Source organism: Setaria italica, chromosome VII, assembly GCF_000263155.2.
Source record: "Setaria italica strain Yugu1 chromosome VII, Setaria_italica_v2.0, whole genome shotgun sequence".
In the NCBI taxonomy this organism is placed as follows: domain Eukaryota; kingdom Viridiplantae; phylum Streptophyta; class Magnoliopsida; order Poales; family Poaceae; genus Setaria; species Setaria italica.
This window is the reverse complement of record NC_028456.1, coordinates 28,764,619-28,787,296: the sequence shown is the minus strand read 5'-3', so window position 1 is coordinate 28,787,296 and position 22,678 is coordinate 28,764,619. Positions and strand designations below refer to the sequence as shown.

General features: G+C 46.8%; 2 protein-coding genes and 1 pseudogene across 2 annotated transcripts; all 3 read left to right on the top strand.

Annotated features, from left to right (window-relative positions):
- The first annotated feature begins 2,580 nt into the window (after window positions 1-2,580).
- LOC101786277 lies at window positions 2,581-4,064 on the top strand (annotated as a pseudogene).
- A 721-nt stretch (window positions 4,065-4,785) lies between these two features.
- Window positions 4,786-8,387, top strand: LOC101760478 (binding partner of ACD11 1). The gene is made up of 5 exons (XM_004976605.2): window positions 4,786-4,926; window positions 6,667-6,779; window positions 6,852-6,927; window positions 7,350-7,433; window positions 7,516-8,387. Exons 1-5 carry the CDS (start codon window positions 4,921-4,923, stop codon window positions 8,185-8,187), a joined length of 951 nt encoding a protein of 316 aa, XP_004976662.1. The 5' UTR covers window positions 4,786-4,920; the 3' UTR covers window positions 8,188-8,387.
- A 12,333-nt stretch (window positions 8,388-20,720) lies between these two features.
- On the top strand, window positions 20,721-22,565 carry LOC101759671 (myb-related protein Zm1). The gene is made up of 3 exons (XM_004976603.4): window positions 20,721-20,994; window positions 21,095-21,224; window positions 21,326-22,565. Exons 1-3 carry the CDS (start codon window positions 20,856-20,858, stop codon window positions 22,173-22,175), a joined length of 1,119 nt encoding a protein of 372 aa, XP_004976660.1. The 5' UTR covers window positions 20,721-20,855; the 3' UTR covers window positions 22,176-22,565.
- The last annotated feature ends 113 nt before the right edge of the window (window positions 22,566-22,678 follow it).

Sequence of the window (22,678 nt, the reverse complement as noted above, 5' to 3'; positions counted from 1 at the left end):
ATTTATGATTGCATATATAACCAATACTATATAAACTAGTCCATCAACCCGTGCTCCCGCACGGACTAATATTTTTAGAAGCTATTGTATTTGAAAATTATTTAAAAGTTAAACTCTTAGCTAATGATCAAAATTGTTTACCTACTACTCTCTTATTTTTTCAATACTTCAACATAATACTTATATAGGTATGTACCTATCTTTATTCAGTTGTGATTAATTTTTAATTAATAATTACTCTATGCAATCACTTTATATCTTTAATTTAGCATAGAAATCTATATTCCCATCACTTTATATCTTTAATTATAAATAGTGACACACATCATGCGTATAGATCTTAATTATTATATCATATACCAATAGTGCAAGATATAGATAATTTAGAATCATATATTGTTGTACATTACGTAGGGTTATTACCTCATGTTATTTTTAATAATAGCATATGTGGGTAATATAGATGCAAATTTAAAGGGTTACTTTAAGTTTTTTAAGTAATAGTGGTAGGCAATTCAGTCGCAAATTAGGGGGTTATTTTAAATATTTTTTACAATGGCATAAGTGGGTAATTTTGATTAAGATTAGGGGTTACTTTAGTTTATTTTCTATAATGGCAGAGGTGGGTAATTTATATATAGATTTAGGGGGTTACTTTAGACTATTTTCATAATGGCATAGGTGGGTAATTTTTTAGAAAATATAATAGATCCAATGGCTATGATGATTTGAATCTATAGATTGATGGTTGGATGTTTTGCTTTTTTGTGAGAATTTCTAGGATTTCTCTCTTTTTCTAGAGTGTCCACCTAGGAATCCTAGGTGGCTTCATCTGGAGGCTTCAAAAGGAGCCTCCAATTAGTAATAGTAAGATAGTGTCCCCTTGTTGATCTGAAGTTCTGACCGATGATTGATGCGCTCAACGTGGGTTTATTGGTACATTTTATGACAGCACTTTAGCATTTATACATGCTCTCTCTTCGTGTCCAAATGCAAGGGGATTTGTAAAGATACTAAAACTTATTAGTCTCAATATCCAAAAGTAGAAAACCGTGCTTAAAATATAGGTCAACCCTCTCAGACACAAATCGGTGTTTTAAATAGTGTACCATAGTAGCTCTACAGTGGAATCTGGAGAGCTACTGCTGTGGCGTTGCAACAGAAATAACGGATTCTTGTGGATATATACGGAAGGCTCTGCTAGATACTTATAAATTATAGCCACTATTTAAAACATTGATACAATTGTGTATATCTAAGATCAATTTCGTATTAAATATTTCTAACCTATGAAAATAACTATGAAAAAATTGTAGTATAATTTTTTAACATAAGGCATCATATTTTGTATTTGCTCACAAAATTTGAACTGAAAATTCAAGTCATACACGGAGAAAAAAAAATTTAATTAGGGTAGATTGGACCAAATGAAATAGTTTAGGGGAGTAGAGTGAGTGTTCAGGAGGTTAAGTGGATAAAGTGGATAGGTGAGGGGAGTAAAATTGACTTTTTCCCGACCACTTTGCGTGGCGATGACTCCACCGTGGTCTGTGGAGTGGATAGCTTCGCGCGTGGGGTTTCCATTGTGATCGTGCCTACCGACGATTTGTAGTTTAGGAGAGGCAACGATTTATCTCGGTTTCTTTCCTTTTGTTTCTTATTTTTTACCATTTTGCGTTGGTTGTGGTCGTGCTGAGATTATAATCCTTAATGTATGGCTCTCTATCCACCTCTAATATGTACCTTGATCACTAATTAACTTTGGTGGCTGATTTGCCTAATCATGTAAAAGCTTTTCGTGGAATGAAAATGTTCAGTTGGCCTCTCTTAGCTTCCCTTTAATTATAAAAAAAACTACTTATAATGTTTATCTGTCGAGAACATCAAAAGTAGTAGTTATTACGATATTTTCACTCTATACGCATAATTAAAGGAATTCAAAAAAGAGAAGTGGTTGTAACATTGTTACTCCCTCCGTCCCTAGATAAGTATCCGTTTGGGAAATTTTAGACACAATAGTTGTGACAAGTAACAATGTTCCCTTAAGGCCAGTCTCAACGAGAGGTTTTATAGGAATTTCGTAACATTAAATTTTATGTCACATCATCAATTTTGTTGAATTGGTAAGGTAATTATGAGAAGAGAATTTCATTTTATGACAGAGGAGTTTCATCCCCATGACACCAACAGGCACAATTACTGTGCAAGTAAAACCGTGCACTGAGACTGACCTAATTAATCCTTCCATCCACAAAGATTGTTCGTTTAGAAAATTTTTAGACAAGATAGTAGCATGGTCTTTCATATTTCATATCATTTTTTTACTTTACTAGTGTTACCGTGTGGTATGATCGTATGGATAAACATAAGGAAACTTTTTTAAAAAATTAAACTTCCACGTCCCGTCACCCCATAAACAATGGCAAGAACGCCGTTCGCAGTAAGTAAAAAAAAAAGTAAAAGTAATTCACGATGAACTCATGGTAGAAAAGAGCCCTTAAACTTCCTGCGGAAAACGAGATGTTCCGGGCATAATTAGCCCTTCAATGCCGGGCTCTTGGTGCGAATTCCCAAGGGACAATGTGCCGTTTCATATTACCCTGGCTGATCAAATTCCGTAGCCAGGGCTACTCACCGCAGTCTGTATCAGGACGTGTTTAAGGATCACGAGTACAGGTAGCACTAAGAAATCATACCAGTTCATCCAGCAAACACTCACCCATTGCATCCACCATGGCTAAGAATTAAGCGTCCACCATCGACGTGAAGCTGTTTGTTGACAAGGAGAAGAAGAAGGTGCTATTTGCAGAGTCCGACAAGGAGTACGTCGACGTCCTCTTCGGCTTCCTCACCATGCCTCTCGGCACCATCGTTCGCCTTCTGGGCAAGCAGTCTCAGATGGGGTGCCTTGACGAGTTGTACAAGAGTGTCGAGGATCTGAACTCGGAGTACTTCAAAACCAAGGCCTGCAAGGTGATGCTTCTGAAACCGCTCAACGCTGCTTCCAGCCATTGCTGTCGACTCAAGATCAACATCGATGACACCAATCCGATGGCTGTCTATGTCTGCAAAGACACGGGCTGTTGCGCTCATGGCGATCGCGCGTTTAGCTCGGTCCCTGACACCCTCTGCAAATGCGGCAAAGTCATGGAGTACGCTGGGGATAGGCCGGAGGACGATGGCAAGACTGCGGCAAAGTCATGGAGTATGCTCCCGGGGAACCTGTGTCCTGAACAAGTGAGCGAGGCCGAGGACAAGGTAGGCAACGTGAAGATAAAGGTTCTTCAGACTAAAGTTAATTCCACTGTACTGTACTACAAAGACATTCGGTCAGAGGTTACCAAATGGATGCATTGATAATCTTTACAGGAGCATAAGTGGTAGTGCTGAAGGATGCATGGGACCAGACTACCAGAGGCTGCTACTAGCCCCAGAGTTGCCAGCCTTCTTGGTTCCGGCGGTAGCCAGATCCTACAGGTTGCTGAATTGGCTCCCAAAAAGATAAAGATCAATTGTTGTTTCAGCTGCTTCAAGATTGGTGGTTTTTCTAATCTTGGCCGTTGTCACGAACAAGCCTATCGTTATAGCGCAACTCATGGTTATCACAGACATGAATACATCAATTGTGAAAACAGTACGAAGACTGCAGAGCTTTGCGAGTTGGATCCAAAGTCGCCTGGTGCGAAAAGTGGCAACTCTGAAGCATATGTCAGTCAGGCGGCTCACAGCTTCATTGTGACTGATGATCTCCGTGTTGGCCCCCTCTCTTTGGATAGCAGTCTACGGGTTAGCCAATGAGGCCAAGATGCAGATGAAGGAGCTTGTGGAGAAAGAAGTCACTCTGACAAAGTTCCAGGTAGCTAAGCGGGATATCTACGCAACTCAGCACGCGCGTTACTATAGCTGCCGATGTTTTGCTTGCCTCTTTGAATTGACTAGCACGTTGTTTACTTTTGCAGGTTATGGAGCTGCAGGGAGCTGCCCTGATGAATCGCGATGCTCTCAGCTCCGTGCTTCTGCCTCCCAAGAAGAAGAAGAATCTGAAACATCTCAGATACTACTAGTCACTGCTTCACTGGAAGAATTAGCGCATCTCCTATTAACCAACCTTTATGCTTGCAAGCGACCTATGGTACTATGATAATAATGTGTTAAATACCTTTGTTGAACTTCACATTTATGTTTGTTTAGCTCTTCAACTCGAGGCTTAGCCGGAAAGGGCCTCCTACTCGTCCCTGACTACGAGTAGCCAACCAAAAAAAAACACCATGGCTACGAGTAGCAAAAAAAAAAAATCATGTGGCGAAACGCGAAACATTTGGATCGAACTTTGGTAGGGCCGCTGGAAAGCGTGCCCCGTTGCCAAAAATTGACGTCCATATCTGCTGGAGATACGGCAAGGCCTTTGGCGCCGTCAGGATTCTGATTTGAGATGCTAAGTGCACGTTCCGCGCACGTTTTGTTGCTTGTTCCTCCATGGTAAACCTGCCTCATGTTTTATTTGCCCCAGATTTCTGCTATCTCATCTCACCGGCCCGTGTGGTATTATTCAGTCAAAAGAAAACGAAAGAAATAAGCATATGGTATCGGCGTTACGACCTTTGCTGGGCCTCGTAAACCTCATCAGACCACGCAACTTTCGGCCCATTAAGTCCCATGGCCCACCTGCCGGCCAGATCGCAAGAGCTCCCATGGACCTTGGACCGGACCCAAAGTAAAAGCCGAAAGGTGGTGGGGCCCATCATTTAGGGCGTGCCCCCCACGTCGCCACGTCGTCTCGATGGCCCCGCCGCGCCGCGTGCTCCGCCTCTGTCTCCGCTACCTCTATAAACCCCGCCCACTGGACACGGCCGTTCCATTTCCCGTTTCCCGATTCAAGTCAGCGGTTTAGGGTTCGAGATCTCCAGCATCGCAGCAGGCATGGCGGTGAGCACTGGGTCTTCTCTTTCCTTCCTTGCTACGGAGTACTACTTACTGATTAGCGATCTCTTTTGCGAGTCTCTGTGTGTGCGCTGTGCCATTTCCGATCCGGGGGCACCGAGTCGCCGGTTTTAATTCGTTTCCGGGGCATAGGGGTTTGCGGTTTGGGCGGGCTTTTGATTTGTGTGGATTGTGCTCTAGTGCTAGCCGCATCTGCGCAAGCGGCCCTAGCAAAGAAAAGGGGAAACTGTTAGCAGAATGGAAAGGGGGGGAAGACTAGAGCATTTGTGGAACTTGATAGAATTGAATGGTGGGATGGTGTTGGTAATAGTCAAATCTCGTCCCATTTCAGTCGACATTGTACCTCACAGATGAATCTGCAATGACTACGGCAGCTAATCTGCTGTCCGATAATGCTAGACTAGACTGTTATCAGGGTGCCCAGGTCCTGGAAACTAAAATGAGGTGTTTGAGAGTTATGGATAGCGCTCCTGATGATTTGATTCATATCACTGTCTCCAGATGTTTGGTTATGCTTCTATCATATGTTTAGTCAATATCTTGGGCCTATTTCTCTGTTTGTCTGCTTGCTTATGCTCTAGGATTTTTTTTTTTTTTGGGGGGGGGGGGGGGGGCATGTAGTTTTCATTACATTTTCTCAGTGCATTTTAAGGGGTGTCTCAAGAATGCAGCAAAGGTAACTCCCTGTGGTGAATAGCAAGCTTGTTTCACCTCTGTATGGACTGTCACTGTATATCCTAAAATGGGTTTAGCCTTAGCAAAGTTGGCAAAAGACCGTGTTTCGTCGCTAGGCAATACTACTAGGTAAATTTTAATGCATGTGACGAAAAGGAGAATCAATGATAGAATATGGATATTGGCTCCCCCAACCCACACACATGAGAAACGTGTATGAATCTATCTGCATTTAATTTGAAACTTGTCTTTTTCTTTAGATTTTAAATCGGTTTAAACATAAAGCTTTTAATGAAGCAAAATTCTTATTTTAGCTATGGAAATAAATACCTATATCAGCATCCAAATCAGAGGAGTGGGCATGATTGATAATGTGCATCTGACTATTTTTAGCCATTCTATATAGACAAGCTACCAAAAAAATGTTTAAAATTATCTAAAAAGACTATGACAGGGCCTCAATTAATGATGCCTATATGCTCATAAGTATTCTTGAGAAGTTTGCCTTAACTACACCATGTGTCAGTTGTAGCCAACAGAAAGGAAATAATTTGCTATGAAGATTTTTGTATACATCAAACAATGTTACATCTTGCATGTCGACCCTCTATATATATTTGAAGAAATTCACACTTATGTCTGCATGCCATGATGTGTTAAGGGTGCGCTTGATGGGAGAGCGAGATAGGATGGAATGGTTCCATCCCTATGTAAATAGGATGACTGCATCTGTTAGCCTCCGTCATGGTGGGTCCCTCTTATCGGTCAAACGTCCTGTCCTCCTTTCCCTTTGGCCTTGGGGCCACCGCCCAACCCACTCAGGCTTGCGAGCTCGAGATCTGCCGCTGCCCTCAAGCACGCCGTGCCGCAAAAACTTGTATCTGTGCTAATGTCTAACTGATTTCGCCATTTTATTTTCTTTCCTCGTTCTAAATACTAAAGAAGTGTTTGCTGTGGTATAATATTCATTTGTTTGTTATGGAGATATTACATACACAATACCACTGTCCACTGACTAGATGTTCCTGTTCTGCCATTTACTATTTTTAGGCAAGCATGTTTAGTACTGTCAAGGTTAGCAATGTGTCCCTGAAAGCAGCACAGCGTGATATAAAGGAATTCTTTTCTTTTTCTGGTGACATTGTGCATGTTGAAATGCAAAGGTTAGTACCATGTCCATGATGCTTATTTTCACGCTGTGCTATGAGTTGCACTAACCATTTAGTGCTATGCAGTGGCGATGAGCTGTCTCAAGTTGCCTACATTACTTTTAAAGACAATCAAGGAGCTGAGACGGCAATGCTTCTCACGGTATTTCTTTTGTCTCAAGGATCTGAAAAAAATGTGTCTTTTAGATGAATTAATGATTCACTGGTCACATTATCATGAAATATGGTATGCATTTGTGATTTTATTTTAATAGGTTAGTCATCTGAATATTATCAATGTGGTTCTGTACTGTAATTTGTTGCAATTATATTCTGAAGCCCCAATCAAAAAATATTTGTACTTGCTCTTTCAATGATTGTTTAAAGTGATCTTTGTTTGCTCATTGAATTTTGCCTTTTATATAATCCAGTTCCAACTGACTTTACAACATTGTTTCTACCGTGACCTCTAGCTCTAGCTTGAAAACCAAGATGTCTTGGGATGGCAATGAAAAAAAATAGTTTACAAATATATACCACTTAAATTCTAGCATATTCTAATGTGAACTTTTATTGCTGTTGCAGGGGGCCACGATAGTTGATATGGCTGTCATTGTCACGCCTGCCACTGATTATGAGCTACCAGCTTATGTTTTAGCTGATCTAGAGGTATAACTGGAGCCATACTATTTACTGCACGTGCATGATATAGTTGCTGTGCAGGTTCATAACATTGCTTTTCACCCCCCAGCCCAAAGACACAAAACCTTCTGCCCTCCAAAAGGCCGAGGACATTGTTGGGACCATGCTGGCGAAAGGATTTATCCTTGGTAGGGATGCACTGGACAAAGCAAAAGCTCTGGATGAGAAGCATCAGCTCACATCAACTGCTACTGCTAGAGTATCTTCCTTCGACAAGAGAATCGGTCTAAGTGAGAAGATCAGTGTTGGTACTTCAGCTGTCAATGATAAAGTGAAGGAAATGGATCAGAAGTACCAAGTCTCTGAGAAGACAAAGTCAGCACTGGCAGCTGCTGAACAGAGCGTCTCGACTGCTGGATCCGCCATCATGAAGAACAGATATGTCCTCACCGGGGCAGCATGGGTAACTGGTGCCTTCAGCAAGGTGACCAGTGCAGCCAACGATGTTGGTGCAAAGGCTAAGGAGAAAATAGCAGCTGAGCAGGAGCACAAGATTGTTGAGGGTGGGTCTGCAGCACAACCAGACATCCCAGAAGGCCCAGCAACACACAGGGAACTGGACGGTGAATTTGCAAAGATACATGTGTCTGAAACCCCTGACGATATCCCCATCTCCACTGTGGCGACTGTCCCTGCTGTTATCGATGAGGAGCCCAGCAAGGCGTCTCCACCCGCTGATGCTCCTAAAAAGCCGGAACCTGCTCAGGGATTGATACTATGATATGATTCGGGGCCCCATACATGTGTGTAAATAGACATGATATGGTTATTGAACTCATTTCTAGTGTTGTGGTTGAAACCTCTTTGAAGGTTGAAAGTTATTGGGACCTAAAAGAGTTTGCAATTTGTTACTCGACACTTTTATCAATATATCATTATCATCCTGCAGTGGGAACATGAAACATAGTGGTTGTGTTGTTATGCATGATTCTGTTTTCTGATACACTTGTTTTCTGTTTGAGAGAATGTACTTGCTAATCATGAGAATGTGGTGCTTTCACGGAGGCTGTATGTGAATGCTCTTCATCATTAGCAGTTTTCTAAAAACCTGACTGGGTTCTGTAATTCTGCTGATGCTTTAGTTTTTCAGACCGGTGCAAGGATTTCACGACTAGTGGGTAATCTCTATAATTCCAGGAGCAACTAAGGATATGGTCCTGCATATGTAGAAACAGGGATAATGACTGAAAATATTAGTATTAAGGAAGTTGTTGGGCCACCGTGCCACATAAAGGATCAGAAACCGAAGCTTTGCAAAGGTCAGGGCGATTACATGCTCTTCATCCACTGATGGGTAGTATGTCTGAAAGATCGCATATGTGACCACTCGATTATTGATCAGTTCTTCCTGTTTTTTCCAACTGTTCTTACTCCTTACAGTTCTCGCTGAAGAAGGGGGCAAAGGATTCAGAAAGTTCAGCCCATGTCATAAGCAAGGGCAAACACAAACCAACATTGTCAGACGATCAGAGTTCTGAACTTTTTCGACGGTTGTATAATGTGCTTCAACGTTCTCTACGGCAGTGAGTAGCCTTAGGGCTGTTTATGCTTCGTATTCGAGATTAAAATACACAATTGGACTTGAGTAGCCTTAGGGCTGTTTATGCTTCGTATTCGAGATCAAAATACACAATTGGACTTGGGCTGAAGGGAAAAAAATGAAAGGCAAATATAAGAAAATTTTTTATTGGTGCGTCACTCGTTCAGTTCTTCACAGGATCAGAGCGACTTGGTATTCTAGCTCCCGGCCTTGTTTCCAAAACTCGACATATCTGCAGAAAGAAAACACAGGACAGTAAGAAGAGATCAACATGAGCACACGAAAAGAGCATGGAGAAATAAACACACGCACACACGCTACACGTACCAGAGGGAGAGGGGTCGCGGGAGCAGAGGAAGAGGAGGAGGAAGCACACCACGATGATGAGCGGTATGAGGTGCACGGACCGCTCCTTCTCCGTCGACCGCGGCGCCGGCGCCTTCTCGGGCTTCGCCTCCACGTCGTCATCGTCGCCGCCGCCGGCTTCCTCCGGCAGCAGCTTGGGCATCGCCGAGATGCTCAGCTGCCTCTGCATTCCGGAATCAAGGGAGGTGGCGCCAAAAAGATCGGCCTGTGCAACAGCCAAGGAAAGCAGCTGTCCTGAATAAGCCTCTCGGCTACCTCGACTACGAGCCAGGGAAGGTATATGCCCGGCGATGTGCGAGTGTGTGTACATTAATAATACACTCGTTGATCGTATTTTAATCCTTTTTTGTTTCTTCATGCTTTTCCCATTTTCACGCATTGCCTCACGTGCCTCACTTTGCTTTTTGGTAGCACTAGCTCGCTTCGCTTTGCTTCAGTTTACAACAGATTGGTGCTTTGAGTACATCGGACAGATGTTAATCTGAAGCCCCGCGATTTCCTGAAGCATTTGCTTTTCGTTACTGTCACCTCGCTTTGCTTTAGTGAACAACAGGTTGGTGCTTTTGAGTTTTGAGTGCAAGGGCAGATGTTTATCTGAAGGCCCCCCTTTTTGGGCTTTCATTTTCTGAAGCAAAGACCACAAGGAAAACCAAGTTCTAACCACTAACTCCTACTGTTCTACAGTACTGACTCAAGTGGCCAAGTACTGAATCTGTTCAGACTTCAGAGATAGCTGTTCTGCAGCAGTGGCCAAGAGCCAGCAGTGTCCTTGAACCTGTGAAAAGCTATCCAGAATACGACCCTTGGAATGCAGGCAATTCCAAGCCATCAGGAGCTTGTGTGGAGCAGTGCAGGTGAAAGGAACAATGGGGCAACTCTCTATTCGTGAGGATGCTACGTAGTGGCGACGTGGAGAGAGAGCCGCCGCTGCGTAAACAAAAATGCTTCGTGCTCTAGCAGCCACCTTGCTGCTAGCCTGCTGCTCCATTTGACCGGCCGGGATCACAAGTCGCGAGCTCATAAAGGCGCTTCGCGCGCGGCATCAGATCGCGCTCCCGGAGGAGCCGGTTGGCCACAGATGTCTCGGTCGCCGGCGGCTCAAGAGAGATGGACGCCCGGGAGTCGCGCTGATTCTTCACGTGCCCCCCTATTCTTCACGCTCGGTTACGTGGCTGATTGCTGAAAGTGATCGTGTTACTGCGACCTGTGCCGATTCAGCAAGCAGCCAGGCACCACGCTTCTTCATCTTTGACCTGTGTGTTCATACGTCCATACAAGAGAGGAAGCGTAAAAGTAGTCGAGCAGACCATCCGGAGAACATCTATGAGTGCAAGAAGAAATTGCTGCATGTCAAAAGGTTACCCTTTTTTTTGCGAGGAATGTTTTTTTAATAAAATTTCGCGAGGAATGTCAAAAGGTTTACCTTGGCCGTACACACGTAGCAATACGTGACATCAGTGACAGCCCCTGGGCTCTACGGATCATCAATGACAGCAGATCTTTGTTGGACTGGGCCTGTTGATCTGCTGGGTTCGGGGGTCGTCTGGGGAATAGCTCAATGGGTTTTCATTCCAGCCCATCTGTACATCCTAGCTGAATGTCATTCTCAAGAAAAAATATCAAATATGTTCTCTCTAAAAAAGAATATTTAAAAGAAACAAATAATATTCGTGGCCCAGATAAACCCCTCCTTTTCAATCTGCAACAAAAAAAAAAATGACCTTTACATTAAGAGAACAGAAAAGTATGTTCCTTCCGAGCAAAAGTAGGGACACTTAGCTTTCAGCTGAGCTGCATGATGAATGGTGATGTGCAGGCAGCCAGCCACTTGTCTGAAGCAAAGGAGCGGCGGTGACACCAAATTTACAGTTACGATCGTTTCAAAAAAAAAATTTACAGTTACGATGGGCTGACAGCAGCAGGGCGTCACGCAGGCGCCCCATCCAACAAACTCGAGGAGGACATAAAATCTCACCAAATTCGCTAACAACGAAAGCCCCTTTAGACTAGTTTATTACGATCCAGCCGATCAAGTCCAAAGGCTCCCCTACCTAATCTCAACTGAAAACTACTGCTACTGCCACTCACCTGTTGAAAATCAAGGACCACAGGGGCCTATTATACTTGCTCCAGAGCTTTCACCATTTACAGCTCGTCATTTCCTTTTGATCTCAGATCAATTGCTAATCATCATGAACGGAGAGTCTGCGGCGGCACTGATTGGCATTACCATCGTCGATCATGCCAAAGTTGAAGATGAACTCTCAGGTCGCTGTCAATTTGGTAAAACCCTGTCCTGAGTTTTTTTTACCTCATTAGCCCTGCGGTAGTACATTTTCCTGTTTTACCGACGAATCTTGGCAACTACTTTTCCCAGGTTTGGCTTGGTATCTAACTTGATTAGGCGAGTTTCAGACTTTTTCAGTTCGATGAACCAGTACACTCCTCCTTATAGCTCCCTACTGTCGGCACAAACTGGCTAGGCCTTGCGTAATCGGAGATGCTGCCTTTTTTCCATCATGACGATGTATTCACCTGCTGTCACTTGACATTTGACAAGATCGTGCTGAATCATTCAGGCATAGGCCAGCAGTACTTGAATATGCAGCGGCACAACCAAACAATGTTACCGTTCAAACCTCACCGGTGACCAGTAGCTAGCGGCGAGAATCTTGCACAGCAATGCTCCCTCCAACCTCCATTATGTTGGCCCATTTCTTCCTCCGCCATGGACGAAATCATCGTCGAGCTAGTCGAGTGACGCACGCAGTAGACGAGGAAGGTAGCTGCTACTGCAGATAAAGCTCAACAACCTGAAGAAATCGACGTGTATGATTGCTCAGGGGATCGAGCGAGTGGGGAGATGGCCGTGCTGCTAGTTGCGTAGCCTGTGAGAGACCGGGTCGCAAAGTTAGCTAGAGCTGTTGCAAGATCGCGTGACGTTGCGACGGCGAGCCAGCGACGTGCGCGTACGCCCGGCGCCGTCGCGTGTCAACGTGAGGCGATGGGGACGGCGAACGGCCGGCGACCGGAGGAATCTTTCCGACAGGTCGTCAGCGTCCGCTGTAAAGCACTCGGCGATCTTTCACACTCACATCGGCTCACCGCTCATCACCGCTCCGGTGAACTCGTCTGAAGTTTCTGATGCGCCCATTGCAACCGTTGCGAATTCTTCTGAAGCCAATGGGCCGGAAGAGTGTCTCTGCAAAACATTGCGGAGGCACTCATTGGCAGATGCATCGTGGACAAGTAGGACATACAAAAATGTTGGTGGAAAAGTGCACATCGGCGTCGGTTGAGGAAGACAAGTAGACATAGTGATGATTATCGCACCGGTTGATGCATCATTATATCTTTAAAAGCATGTAATAGATACGTCAACTAGGCGTGGCAATTATATTAGTGCTTTTGTTATATTAAAAAACTCAAGATTCAGAATTTGTATATACTGGTTGATGATTGTTTTATGGTCTAAAGTGTTATTTTCTGAAAAGGAGAAAACATGTTTTGTCATCTAAAGTGTCACATTTCTAACGAGAAAGTTAAGTTGCTCCTTTTTTCCTTTTAATTATTTGAAGACGCGCATAGGCAAAAGGTGAAATAAAAAGGGAGGGAGCAGCTATGTTGTACTTGATGTGTTTTAGAAATATACCTTTCGCTTACTTTGTGGTGTCCTTTTATTTACGGATCTTTTGAAAAAGAGCTAGAACCAATGCGTGACCATGTTTTTTGTTTCTATGTAAGACATTTCCGTAACAGTAAATTCGTCAAATTGTTCAACTTCATTAGGATAGTTTGGAACAGAAGTAATATGGAGTGCAAAATATCATCGGTTCCAACTTTCCAGGGAAGAGGAAGAGAGCCCGAGCGCCAAGCAGAGCAACGTATAAATGACAGTTCCTAGCATCTGCTCTCTCCGTCCTTAAAAAAATAAAATCATTGTAGCAACATTAAGAGGTAAAATAATATTGTTTATCTTTAGTATTTATTAGTCATATTTAGTGCTAATTAAGTACCGCATGACATGGACATACTAAATGGGGATAAAAATGACTTATTTTTTGGATAAATTTTGAATTCCAAAATCACTTATTTTCTTGGGAGGAAGGGAGTAGTGAAGCATGGTAAACTCGCGTCATGGTAAAATGCAAAGGTTATTCATTGTTTATGTGACTACATGCTTGTACCATCGTCATCAAGCTGAACCCAAAAAGGATAGGGTGGAATGACTGACGAGCAATGGGGGGCTATACGTCCTCTCACTGGATTTATTTGCTCCGTTGCAAGGAAAATGAACAGAGAAACAAATGCGGAATTTGATTTCGTCGATCCAAACTTTATCGTGGACGCTTTAATTATTTGATGCTTGACAGATCATTTTTCTTGGCGAGGATTGCTCCCTTGAAGTTTAATCAACCACGAATTACCGGCTGATCACATCGGCCGATCGGGCGAGCCATCAGAGCCATGTAGATTCTGTGACTGACAGGTACCAAAAGTTCAGATAAGGAAAGTGGACTTGGACGGAAGCGAAAGCGCCGTGGCCGGACGCTTGGACGCCGACCGGCGACGATCGTGGGACCGGTGCTTCACTGCCACAGTAGAACTGCTTTGAACAGCTCTCTCTAGGTGTGCATCTCATTCCTGAGGTCCGATGGTCCAATTGTCACGACGCCAGCAATGCGTTCTTGCTGTACCATTTCTGAGGCCGGACAGAGGAACCTGCTGGGGATCAGAGTCAGACCGACGTTGACACGGGAGGGCTGGCGATGCAGCGTGTCGGATCTCGGCGCTTGGACGCATCGATGATCCGTGTGGCGCACCACGGCCCGACCGCTCCCCGTTGAATCCATGGCAATGATGCAGTCATGCAGCGGGCGCGCGGGCACAAGATGACACCGTGATCGGCCGATCGTGATCGGTCGACGTGCGCGCGCGTACGCCCCGCAGCGAACGGGCGCCGCGGCGGTGGCGGCGAGAGCGAGACCTTCGTTCGCCGCGCGCCGGGACCGGAAGCATCGAGTAGCGCAGCCAATTAATTCCATCGACCAGGCAGGGCACCCATCACGCGCGGCGCCAAACTACGGGTCTCACCCAGTCACCCGCCGGGGCGCAGCAGGCCGGCACACGTGTCGGAGGTGGCGGCGCACCTGAGGCCTGCGAGCCCGCCCGGCGCCCGTTGCCGTGATGCGCTTGTACGTTTCCGTGCGCGCCCCCTTTGGCCGGATCAGTCAAACGAATGATGTGGGGATCAACCGCGGATCGTCTCGTCCTCCCAACTGCCGCGCCACGGACGCGGGTGTCCGCGGCGGATTCACACGGGGGCTGATGCCGCAAAAACACACCGCTTTTGGGGGTCCTTTTTTTCGCGTGGGCGCGTGGCCGGCCGCTGCTCCGGTCCAAAAGGTCTCGCGTCCCGACCCCCCAGTGCTGCTGCATGCTTCATCAATTCTACCGGCACCGGAAAGGCTCCAAAGAAAGATCATGGCTGGACTTCCGATCCGCGGCGACGCACGCCTCCTGCTGAAATGCCGAGCAGGAACCGGCCATTTAATATGCCGCCATGCCTTTGTGCGACACGTTTTGTTATGCTGCTAAAAGGGCTCGCAAAGGCGGTTCTGAAGGCTGCTTTGGTCGTACTAGTACTCCCTCGGTCCCTCTGTTCGTTTAGCTCCCAGTGATCTTATCTAATTTAAGCAACACCCTCACCAATAAACAATAATATATGGAGAAATGTGTGCACTGATCAAATGATCAATTGATGTTATTTCTCTAATTTCAATGCATATTCACTTATTCACGATTCAGAAAACCAAACAACAACGCAACTTAATTAAATGTAATATAGTTATTTTTCACCACTACTAATATATCTGAAATTTAAAAATATTTATTTTAGGACAGGGGAGTACATGCGCATGGCCTGCATGGGGGGAGACGGAGTCAAGGCCCCGGGTGTTTGTTTATCGCTGTGCGGGCGACCACTTGGCACCAACCACTGCACTAACCACTGTGCTGGCTGATGCTGAGCCCTGTAGCTACAGGGTCAGGAGTTTCGTTTTCATCCGCTTTCCAAATTCCAACATTTGGGTTTTCTTTGAGTAGAGCAGCAGCATCATTCGATCCGCTGTGCAAGTTGGTCATAGTGTACGGCCGGAAATGTAACGCACACGTGGTACCTTTATCAAGTCCTTGCGTGTCTCTCCTTGATGGTCTACACAGCATAGCACTGAGCACCACAAACTTTGTTTAAGGAGATAGTGGGTGATAGAATCAGTTCGCGTTATTCATGTGCTGTTTTCCGTTTGTCTTTTCCTTGGGAACAACTGTAGTTGTTGGGTCATTGAGTAACTTCTTCAATTTGAAGTACATTCATGTGCACATGAAAATCGTTGATTACTCATTGGTCGGTCTTCTGGTTGGGCTTTTGAAAATGCTTTGACTTCAAAAAAAATCAAAAACTAACTAAAGGGGTGGACTGCGAACACCTGCTTCCACAAAAGCAGCTTCTCTTTAGTTCAATTCTCACAGCACCTAAGCCCCTGCTTCCACCAACTGTGGCGTCCAAGTTTTCCTCAAAATTACCCACTGCCATTAGTTATGAGCGTACCAGTTCGTCCTCCTCCTCCCCGCGCGACAGAACACTGCCGGCTGCCCTCCCCACTGCTGCCCCACCGCCGACCGCCCTCCCCACCGGCGGCGCGCCTCTCCAACCACTTCCTCTCCTCCCGGCGACGATTCCAGGCGGTGGCGGCCCTCTCCGGCCGCTTCCTGTCCTCCCGGCGGCGATTCCTGGCGGTGGCGCAAGGTCCCCTAGTCCTAGCAGCAGGAGGAGGACGAAGAAGGGGCTGACGAGCAGGGTTCGTTCGTCAGTGAGAGAGGGAGATGGTTGAGTGGGGTGGACTACGAATGACATGTGGGGTCCGCTCGTAAGTGTTTCCCAAAAGCCACAGCTGTTCCACCAAACGGTTTTTCCACAGCTCACAGCTACTTTTCCACAGCCTACAGCTCACAGTTACTTTTCCAAAAACCACGGCTCAACCAAACACATCCTAAATAACCTTTAGGACAACAAACAAATTAATTTAAAAAATGAAAGAAAATTAACCGGTTCTTTTTTTGACCGGTGCGAGATGAAAGTCCCATGAGAACTAATTATTAGCTTGTACTAAATCTTATTTATTTAAGAACAAGGAATAAAGTACCGTTTATTAGTATGTAGTGGTTGAGGAAATGAGTCCAAATATTTTCTCGCTCTACCTTTCTTTTTAGAACTCAAATACATGGTGTTCCTCTTGTAGATGCTGGTGCGCACGCGTGCATGTATTCGTCGGGTTATATGATACGATCCCGCAAATATATGGATCATCGACATTACGTTTCAGAGTAAAAAGAATCAAACATTAAAAATAAACGTAAATGTGGAGGATTTTCACAATCTAAATGGGATTATTTATTAGATCAAGCTAAGATGTTTTCACTAGCTTTATCAGATAGGCGTGCTTCTCTTTTGCTAAACTATGCCTAAAGTATGGCCAATAGTTGGTTTGTCACACGTTAGACAAGGTTTGTGCACAAAGTTGCATGCCTACATATTTGAACCAAATACCTGCCTAAGCAACTGAGGTGCGCCTGGTTCAAACACTTCTGAAATGTTCGCCTCATCCTCCCCCCTCTTCTGCAGTAGCTTTTTTTTGTTTACTGTTGGGACTGATGTTGCTACCACACCTCCCAACATTCAAGATTTGCTCTAGGTCCGCCCCTATCATCAACCTGACATTTTTCGAAAGTGGCTCATGTACCGTAAACCTCGAACCCGGAGAATTAACCTTCGCCACTGATGATGCACGGCATGTTTTCCTGGCCTTGGAGTGAGGACCGTCCGGGGCACGGATCTTGACGGGATCATACAGTAAGCACAGCAGGTACGTGACCGATCGATGTAGCAAAACCGTTACTCAAAATATTCACATCGTCGCATGTCGCTAGCTAGCTAGCACCTAGCACTCTAGCTAGGAGCCTCTTGCTTCCGTGCACGCCTGCGAATTGTCACGGCGATCGCTGTTCGGTCTAGCATGTCACCGATGAGGTTAGCTAACATGTCATTCAAATCTAGGTAGAAGATCAGCAAATTCAGCAGATAGCTTAGCGGCAGGTCAAGAAACTTGCCTCCAACATTCTTTTTTATTCGCTTCTACACTCGTACGCAGCGACGCAGGACGAATACAAGCAAGTCCAAATGCGACATCGAGTGGTTTCCACGATGAGAGAAAAGAACGTCAAGGGTTAGGTGCGGGGAAGGTAAAACGGCAATAAATGTTTGGTTACCCTAACTGAGACTTCCCCGCCAGTGGCTGCTGCCACACATGCATGCAGGAATCTGCAACCTCTCCCGGGTGATGGTCTGATGGAAAGGGACGACTGGTTGTTGAAGGGGCGTCAGTTTAGTCTTCACCAAAAAACCTTTTTTAAGTTTCTCTTCTCTCGGGCAATCACCGGAGATACAATGCATGCACCATGCTTGGACGACGAAGGAACTGTTCTAGTCGCGTGCAATTTGCAGCCGGAGAAGATGCGTCAACTACTCTACTGTAAAATCTTTTTTGTATATATAGTGGTCGACCTCAAGACTGATGAACAGCTTCAGTTCATTGTACACTATTTCAGTATTTGCTCTCTCTTTTTTTGAAACGAATTTCAGTATTTGCTCTCGGAAACATTCTTTTTGGCAAACTTTCAGGCATGTGCGCTGCGTGCGGTTACTTTTTTAAAACGGACGAAGCGGACAGTTGATTGCGATCCAATTCCAAATGTGAGGTTTGTGAGTTGGTATACTCCTATAGAGTACTACTATTTACTTGTTGACACAATCACACAATGAATAAGCTAAGATAAACATCTCCTTGCTAGCTCTACCTATCAACCAAATAGTTTAAGGCGACGTGGCACCGGCTGACCGGCCGTTCATCAGTATGCAGCTATGCGTGCATGTAGTTGGCCGGTCAAAGCGTTCTCCTGCTAAATTCGGCAGCTAACCAAAGCTTACACGAGAATTCGCCGTCACGAGAACGCTTGCGCTTTGCGGTAAGAACCCCGAGCTCTGAAGTGATCATCAGCTGTTCGATCTCGGATGCAACACACACGCATTGATTGGCCGGGGTTACCTGACTCTGTCCATTCACAAATCGGGATGGATGGACAGATAAGTGAGGCTGAACGCCAATCTGTCCTTGGGTACCTGACCATGTCTACGAACCGTGCGTAGCTAGGCCGATCGATGCGTGTTCTTGTGGGTTAGAACAGGCACGGCGCGTGTTTCGTGTTAGGGATGGTAATCAAAGTGAGATAAGGTCGGGAGGTTTAAATTTAAATTCAGCGAATCAGATTGTTGCTGTTTCAACAACGACAAGATCGAGGATCCGTACAGAGAAGAAAGGTAACGGGTAGGTAGTCTTCTCTTTTTCTACTACTTGCTCTCAACAGTGACTAGTAGGTAGTAGCTACGTCTTGGAAGGAAGGGAGATTGATACGAGGACATCGTCTTGAAAGCAAATATATGCATAAGAACGTATTTTAAAAATGCTTCTCTGACAAAAAAATGCATAAACATGAGGCCGGTAAGGATCAGTTCTGTTAGGTTACTACTTGCCAATCTCTTCTATGGCGATGCTGATATCAACATCTTGCTAACTAGGGGGGAATATAAATCAAATAGTGTCAGCGGTGCGTACCAACCAAATGCCATCATTTTTGCGATTAATGTACTATATGGAGATTTAAGATTGTATAAATTTCCAAATTTAACTAGTCAACGTTTCCTTTTTCTCCTTATGAAAATGCAACCGTCCAACAAACACCCAGTACTACATACTCCAATTAGCGCATATTGTCCTATCTTTTAATGTGTTATCCATCGATGGAATATGTACACCAAACTAATGACAGTTTAAAGAGAGCAGCATGTAATGGAAAAAAACATGAAAAAAAAATGTTTTCAACACGTCCAAATTAGTTGTGGATATTGCACTTGCTGTGGACCACATTCAAATCCATCCGTACCAAGGAACTTCCCAAATTCCCCATTGTCAATGAGTTAGGTAGTATAAAACGCATAAAACAAAATCGATCATTTAACTATCTGTTACCCCGTTGCAATCCGCCTTTTTAATTTCTCCTACTAAATTCCTCCGTGTAGTGTGTGAAGGAGTCGGACCTAACTCTAAATTACCCTATTTGTAAGCTAGTAAGCTCTATTGATGGACCTATCGAAGGTTGCACGGAGACGGGCCGCTCCAAGCCTTCATCCCAAGCAAAGTGCCCAACTTGCTCTCTGTGTCTGTCCCCTGCCATTCGTGCTGATTTCGACGAATCGGAAAAAAAGGAAGCGATATTTAACCGTCATTGTCGTGCTTAATCTCCTTTTTTTCGCTTTCCCAAAGCACTGCTTTTGCCTTTTCCCCTGATCAGTGATCACCCTCCATAACCCCATACGGTCTGATGATGTTGTTGGAGGTCACAGTTATGGAGATCTTCAGCAAGTTTGGGTGGAAGTTCAGGAACAGGCTCCAAGCTTAGTGCTTTGTAGGCTTGTTTTTTCAGTTTAAGTCTGAGTGCTGTTTGAGGTTTAGTGCTTCTGGTGCAGTCTGAGTGCTGCGAATTATGTCAGTTTGGTGTTGTGTTTTTGTGGATGATCGAGGCCGGATACTATTTTTCCTTAACCTAAAAGAAAACGGTCTGATGCAACCATGTCGCCGTTGTCCAACGGAGGCCACACCAAGCAACCGCACATGTCCAGTCGCCGGCGACGCCACCGCGATGCCAAGCGGCGACGGCGCGGCCACCTCAGACACCCAGCTGGGCAAGCAAGGGTCAAGGCCCCCACCTAGATCACACGAGGCCCCACGCGATCGATCGCGGGTCGCGGCCGCCGAGAGGCCCCCCTCCGTGCGCGCGACGTCGTCGTCGGCACGCCGGCCGGCCGGCCCCCGGAAATCAACGGGGCCGCGCGACGCGAATCGCCACGGGGGAGTACAGGCCCCTCCAGAGCTTTTTTGTTGGGAATTCGCCCGAGGAGTGCAACCGGGGCACAGGTGTTGGCAGGGCTCGCGTCGTGGCAGGCTGACAAGTGACGCGGGGGTTTGGTGAGGGGGCAGTCTGCGGGGTGGGGGCGAGGGGCGAGCGCGACACGGCCGCGGCTTGTGTCACCCATCGCGCGCTGTCGGCGTCGCGCACGTCAAGAGGGCGCGACCTGCGCACTCGGCATCTATCTTCTCACCCGCGCGCGCGCGCGGGGCCGTGTGTATATATACGCCTGGCCCTGCCACTGTCCCGGTTGCAGCTCTGCACAGGCCCCGGCACACGCACACACAAGTGATCGAGGCGCCGTCGTCGCAGCAATAGCATCGAACCAGAGATCGAGCCGTCGAGGCAGCGATCGATTCGATCCGCCGATCACGCGGAGGCAGCAGGAGCTTGGAGGAACGATGGGGAAGGGCCGGGCACCGTGCTGCGCCAAGGTTGGGCTGAACAAGGGCTCCTGGACGCCGGAGGAGGACATGCGCCTCATCGCCTACATTCAGAAGTACGGCCATGCCAACTGGCGCGCCCTGCCCAAGCAAGCAGGTTGGTACCAAGCATAGCAAATCCTCCCTCATCTGCAGTTGTCCGCACATCCATGCATTCATGGGGGGTTCTAATGGTGGTTTTGAATTGCACGGCACAGGTCTGCTGCGGTGCGGGAAGAGCTGCCGGCTGCGGTGGATCAACTACCTCCGGCCGGACCTCAAGCGCGGCAACTTCACCGCCGAGGAGGAGGAGACCATCATCAAGCTGCACGGCCTGCTCGGCAACAAGTACGGTGCAGCTCGTCGTTGCCTGGAGAATTCGCGGTTGCTGTTCTCGAATCCATGGATGAAGCCGAGACTGATAGAGCTCGATCGGATTTTGTGTCCAGGTGGTCCAAGATCGCGGCGTGCCTGCCGGGCCGGACGGACAACGAGATCAAGAACGTCTGGAACACGCACCTGAAGAAGCGGGTGTCGCCGGGCGCGGAGGAGCGCGGCGGCGCCGCCGGTTCCAAGAAGAAGAAGAAAGCCGCCGGCGCTGGGGTGCCGGCGGCGGCGGCCCCGTCGCCGTCGCCGTCCTCTTCCACGACGACGGCGACGACCAACTGCTCCAGCGGCGACTCCGGGGAGCAGCAGAGCAAGGCGAGCAAGGACGAGCCCGGCGACGAGCTGGGCCTGGAGAAGCTCGAGATAATCCCCATGCTCGACGACCCCGCCTGCTTCGGCTTCGACATGCTGGTGGACCAGATTCCGGATCCGTACTGCCCGGACGTATCCGTGCCCACGTCGCCCTGCGCCTCGTCCACGTCCCCGCCGGCGCCCGCCCGGCCCAGCGTGGACGAGCTGCTCGACCTGCCGGAGATCGACATCGACCACGAGCTGTGGAGCATCATCGACGGCGTCGGCGGCGACGGCGCTGGAGCTGGCGCCGTCGCGGCCGGGACTGCACCGGCGCCGTGCCAGAGCAATGCAACGGAGCCGAACGCCGCCGCCAGCACGACCAGCCACGGGACGGAGTGGTGGTTGGAGGACCTGGAGAAGGAGCTGGGCCTGTGGGGGCCCATGGAGGACTACCAGTACCCGATGGGCCCACAGTGTCCAGTCGCCCACCCGGACCCACTCCCTGCCATGGTGGACGACCCTGTGTCGTGCTACTTCCAAGCGGGCCCCGCCCCGGCCATGCTCCACGAACCCGGTTACTCTTCTGTTGTTACAAGTAGTAACCAGATGGGGTATTGAGATGTTATCCTCGTCCTTTTCTGATTTTAGATAGAAAAAATCCTCAGCCTGATCGTACGGCCACGATCACTACCAGCATTATACTTGTATAATTGTACAAGTGCATGGCTCAAGACGAGCACAAATTCAACACGAATACGTCGATGGAATCATCATCGGCGTAATAGTAAAAAGGGAGATCAGTTAGGCTAGTGTGCACATACAAAAAGAGCCAAAGGGATACTGTTTTTGGGCAGGCAGGCAGTGTTCGGCAATGCAGTCATAGATTCACAAAAGGAGTCAAGATTGCCGGTACTCACTGAGTTAACCTGAAATGTAACTTACCTTCATTTGCCAGTTGGTATATACACACTATAAAACAATGACTCTTAAGTACTGAGTACTTTGTTATTTGGTGTTTCGGTCTTACTGTTTTTTTAGTGCTCTAGGCTTACTGCCAACAGTGGAGTGTATGGCGTCAGTGTGATGCAAGTGCTGTTATCACCGGGTTCCTGCTACCATTG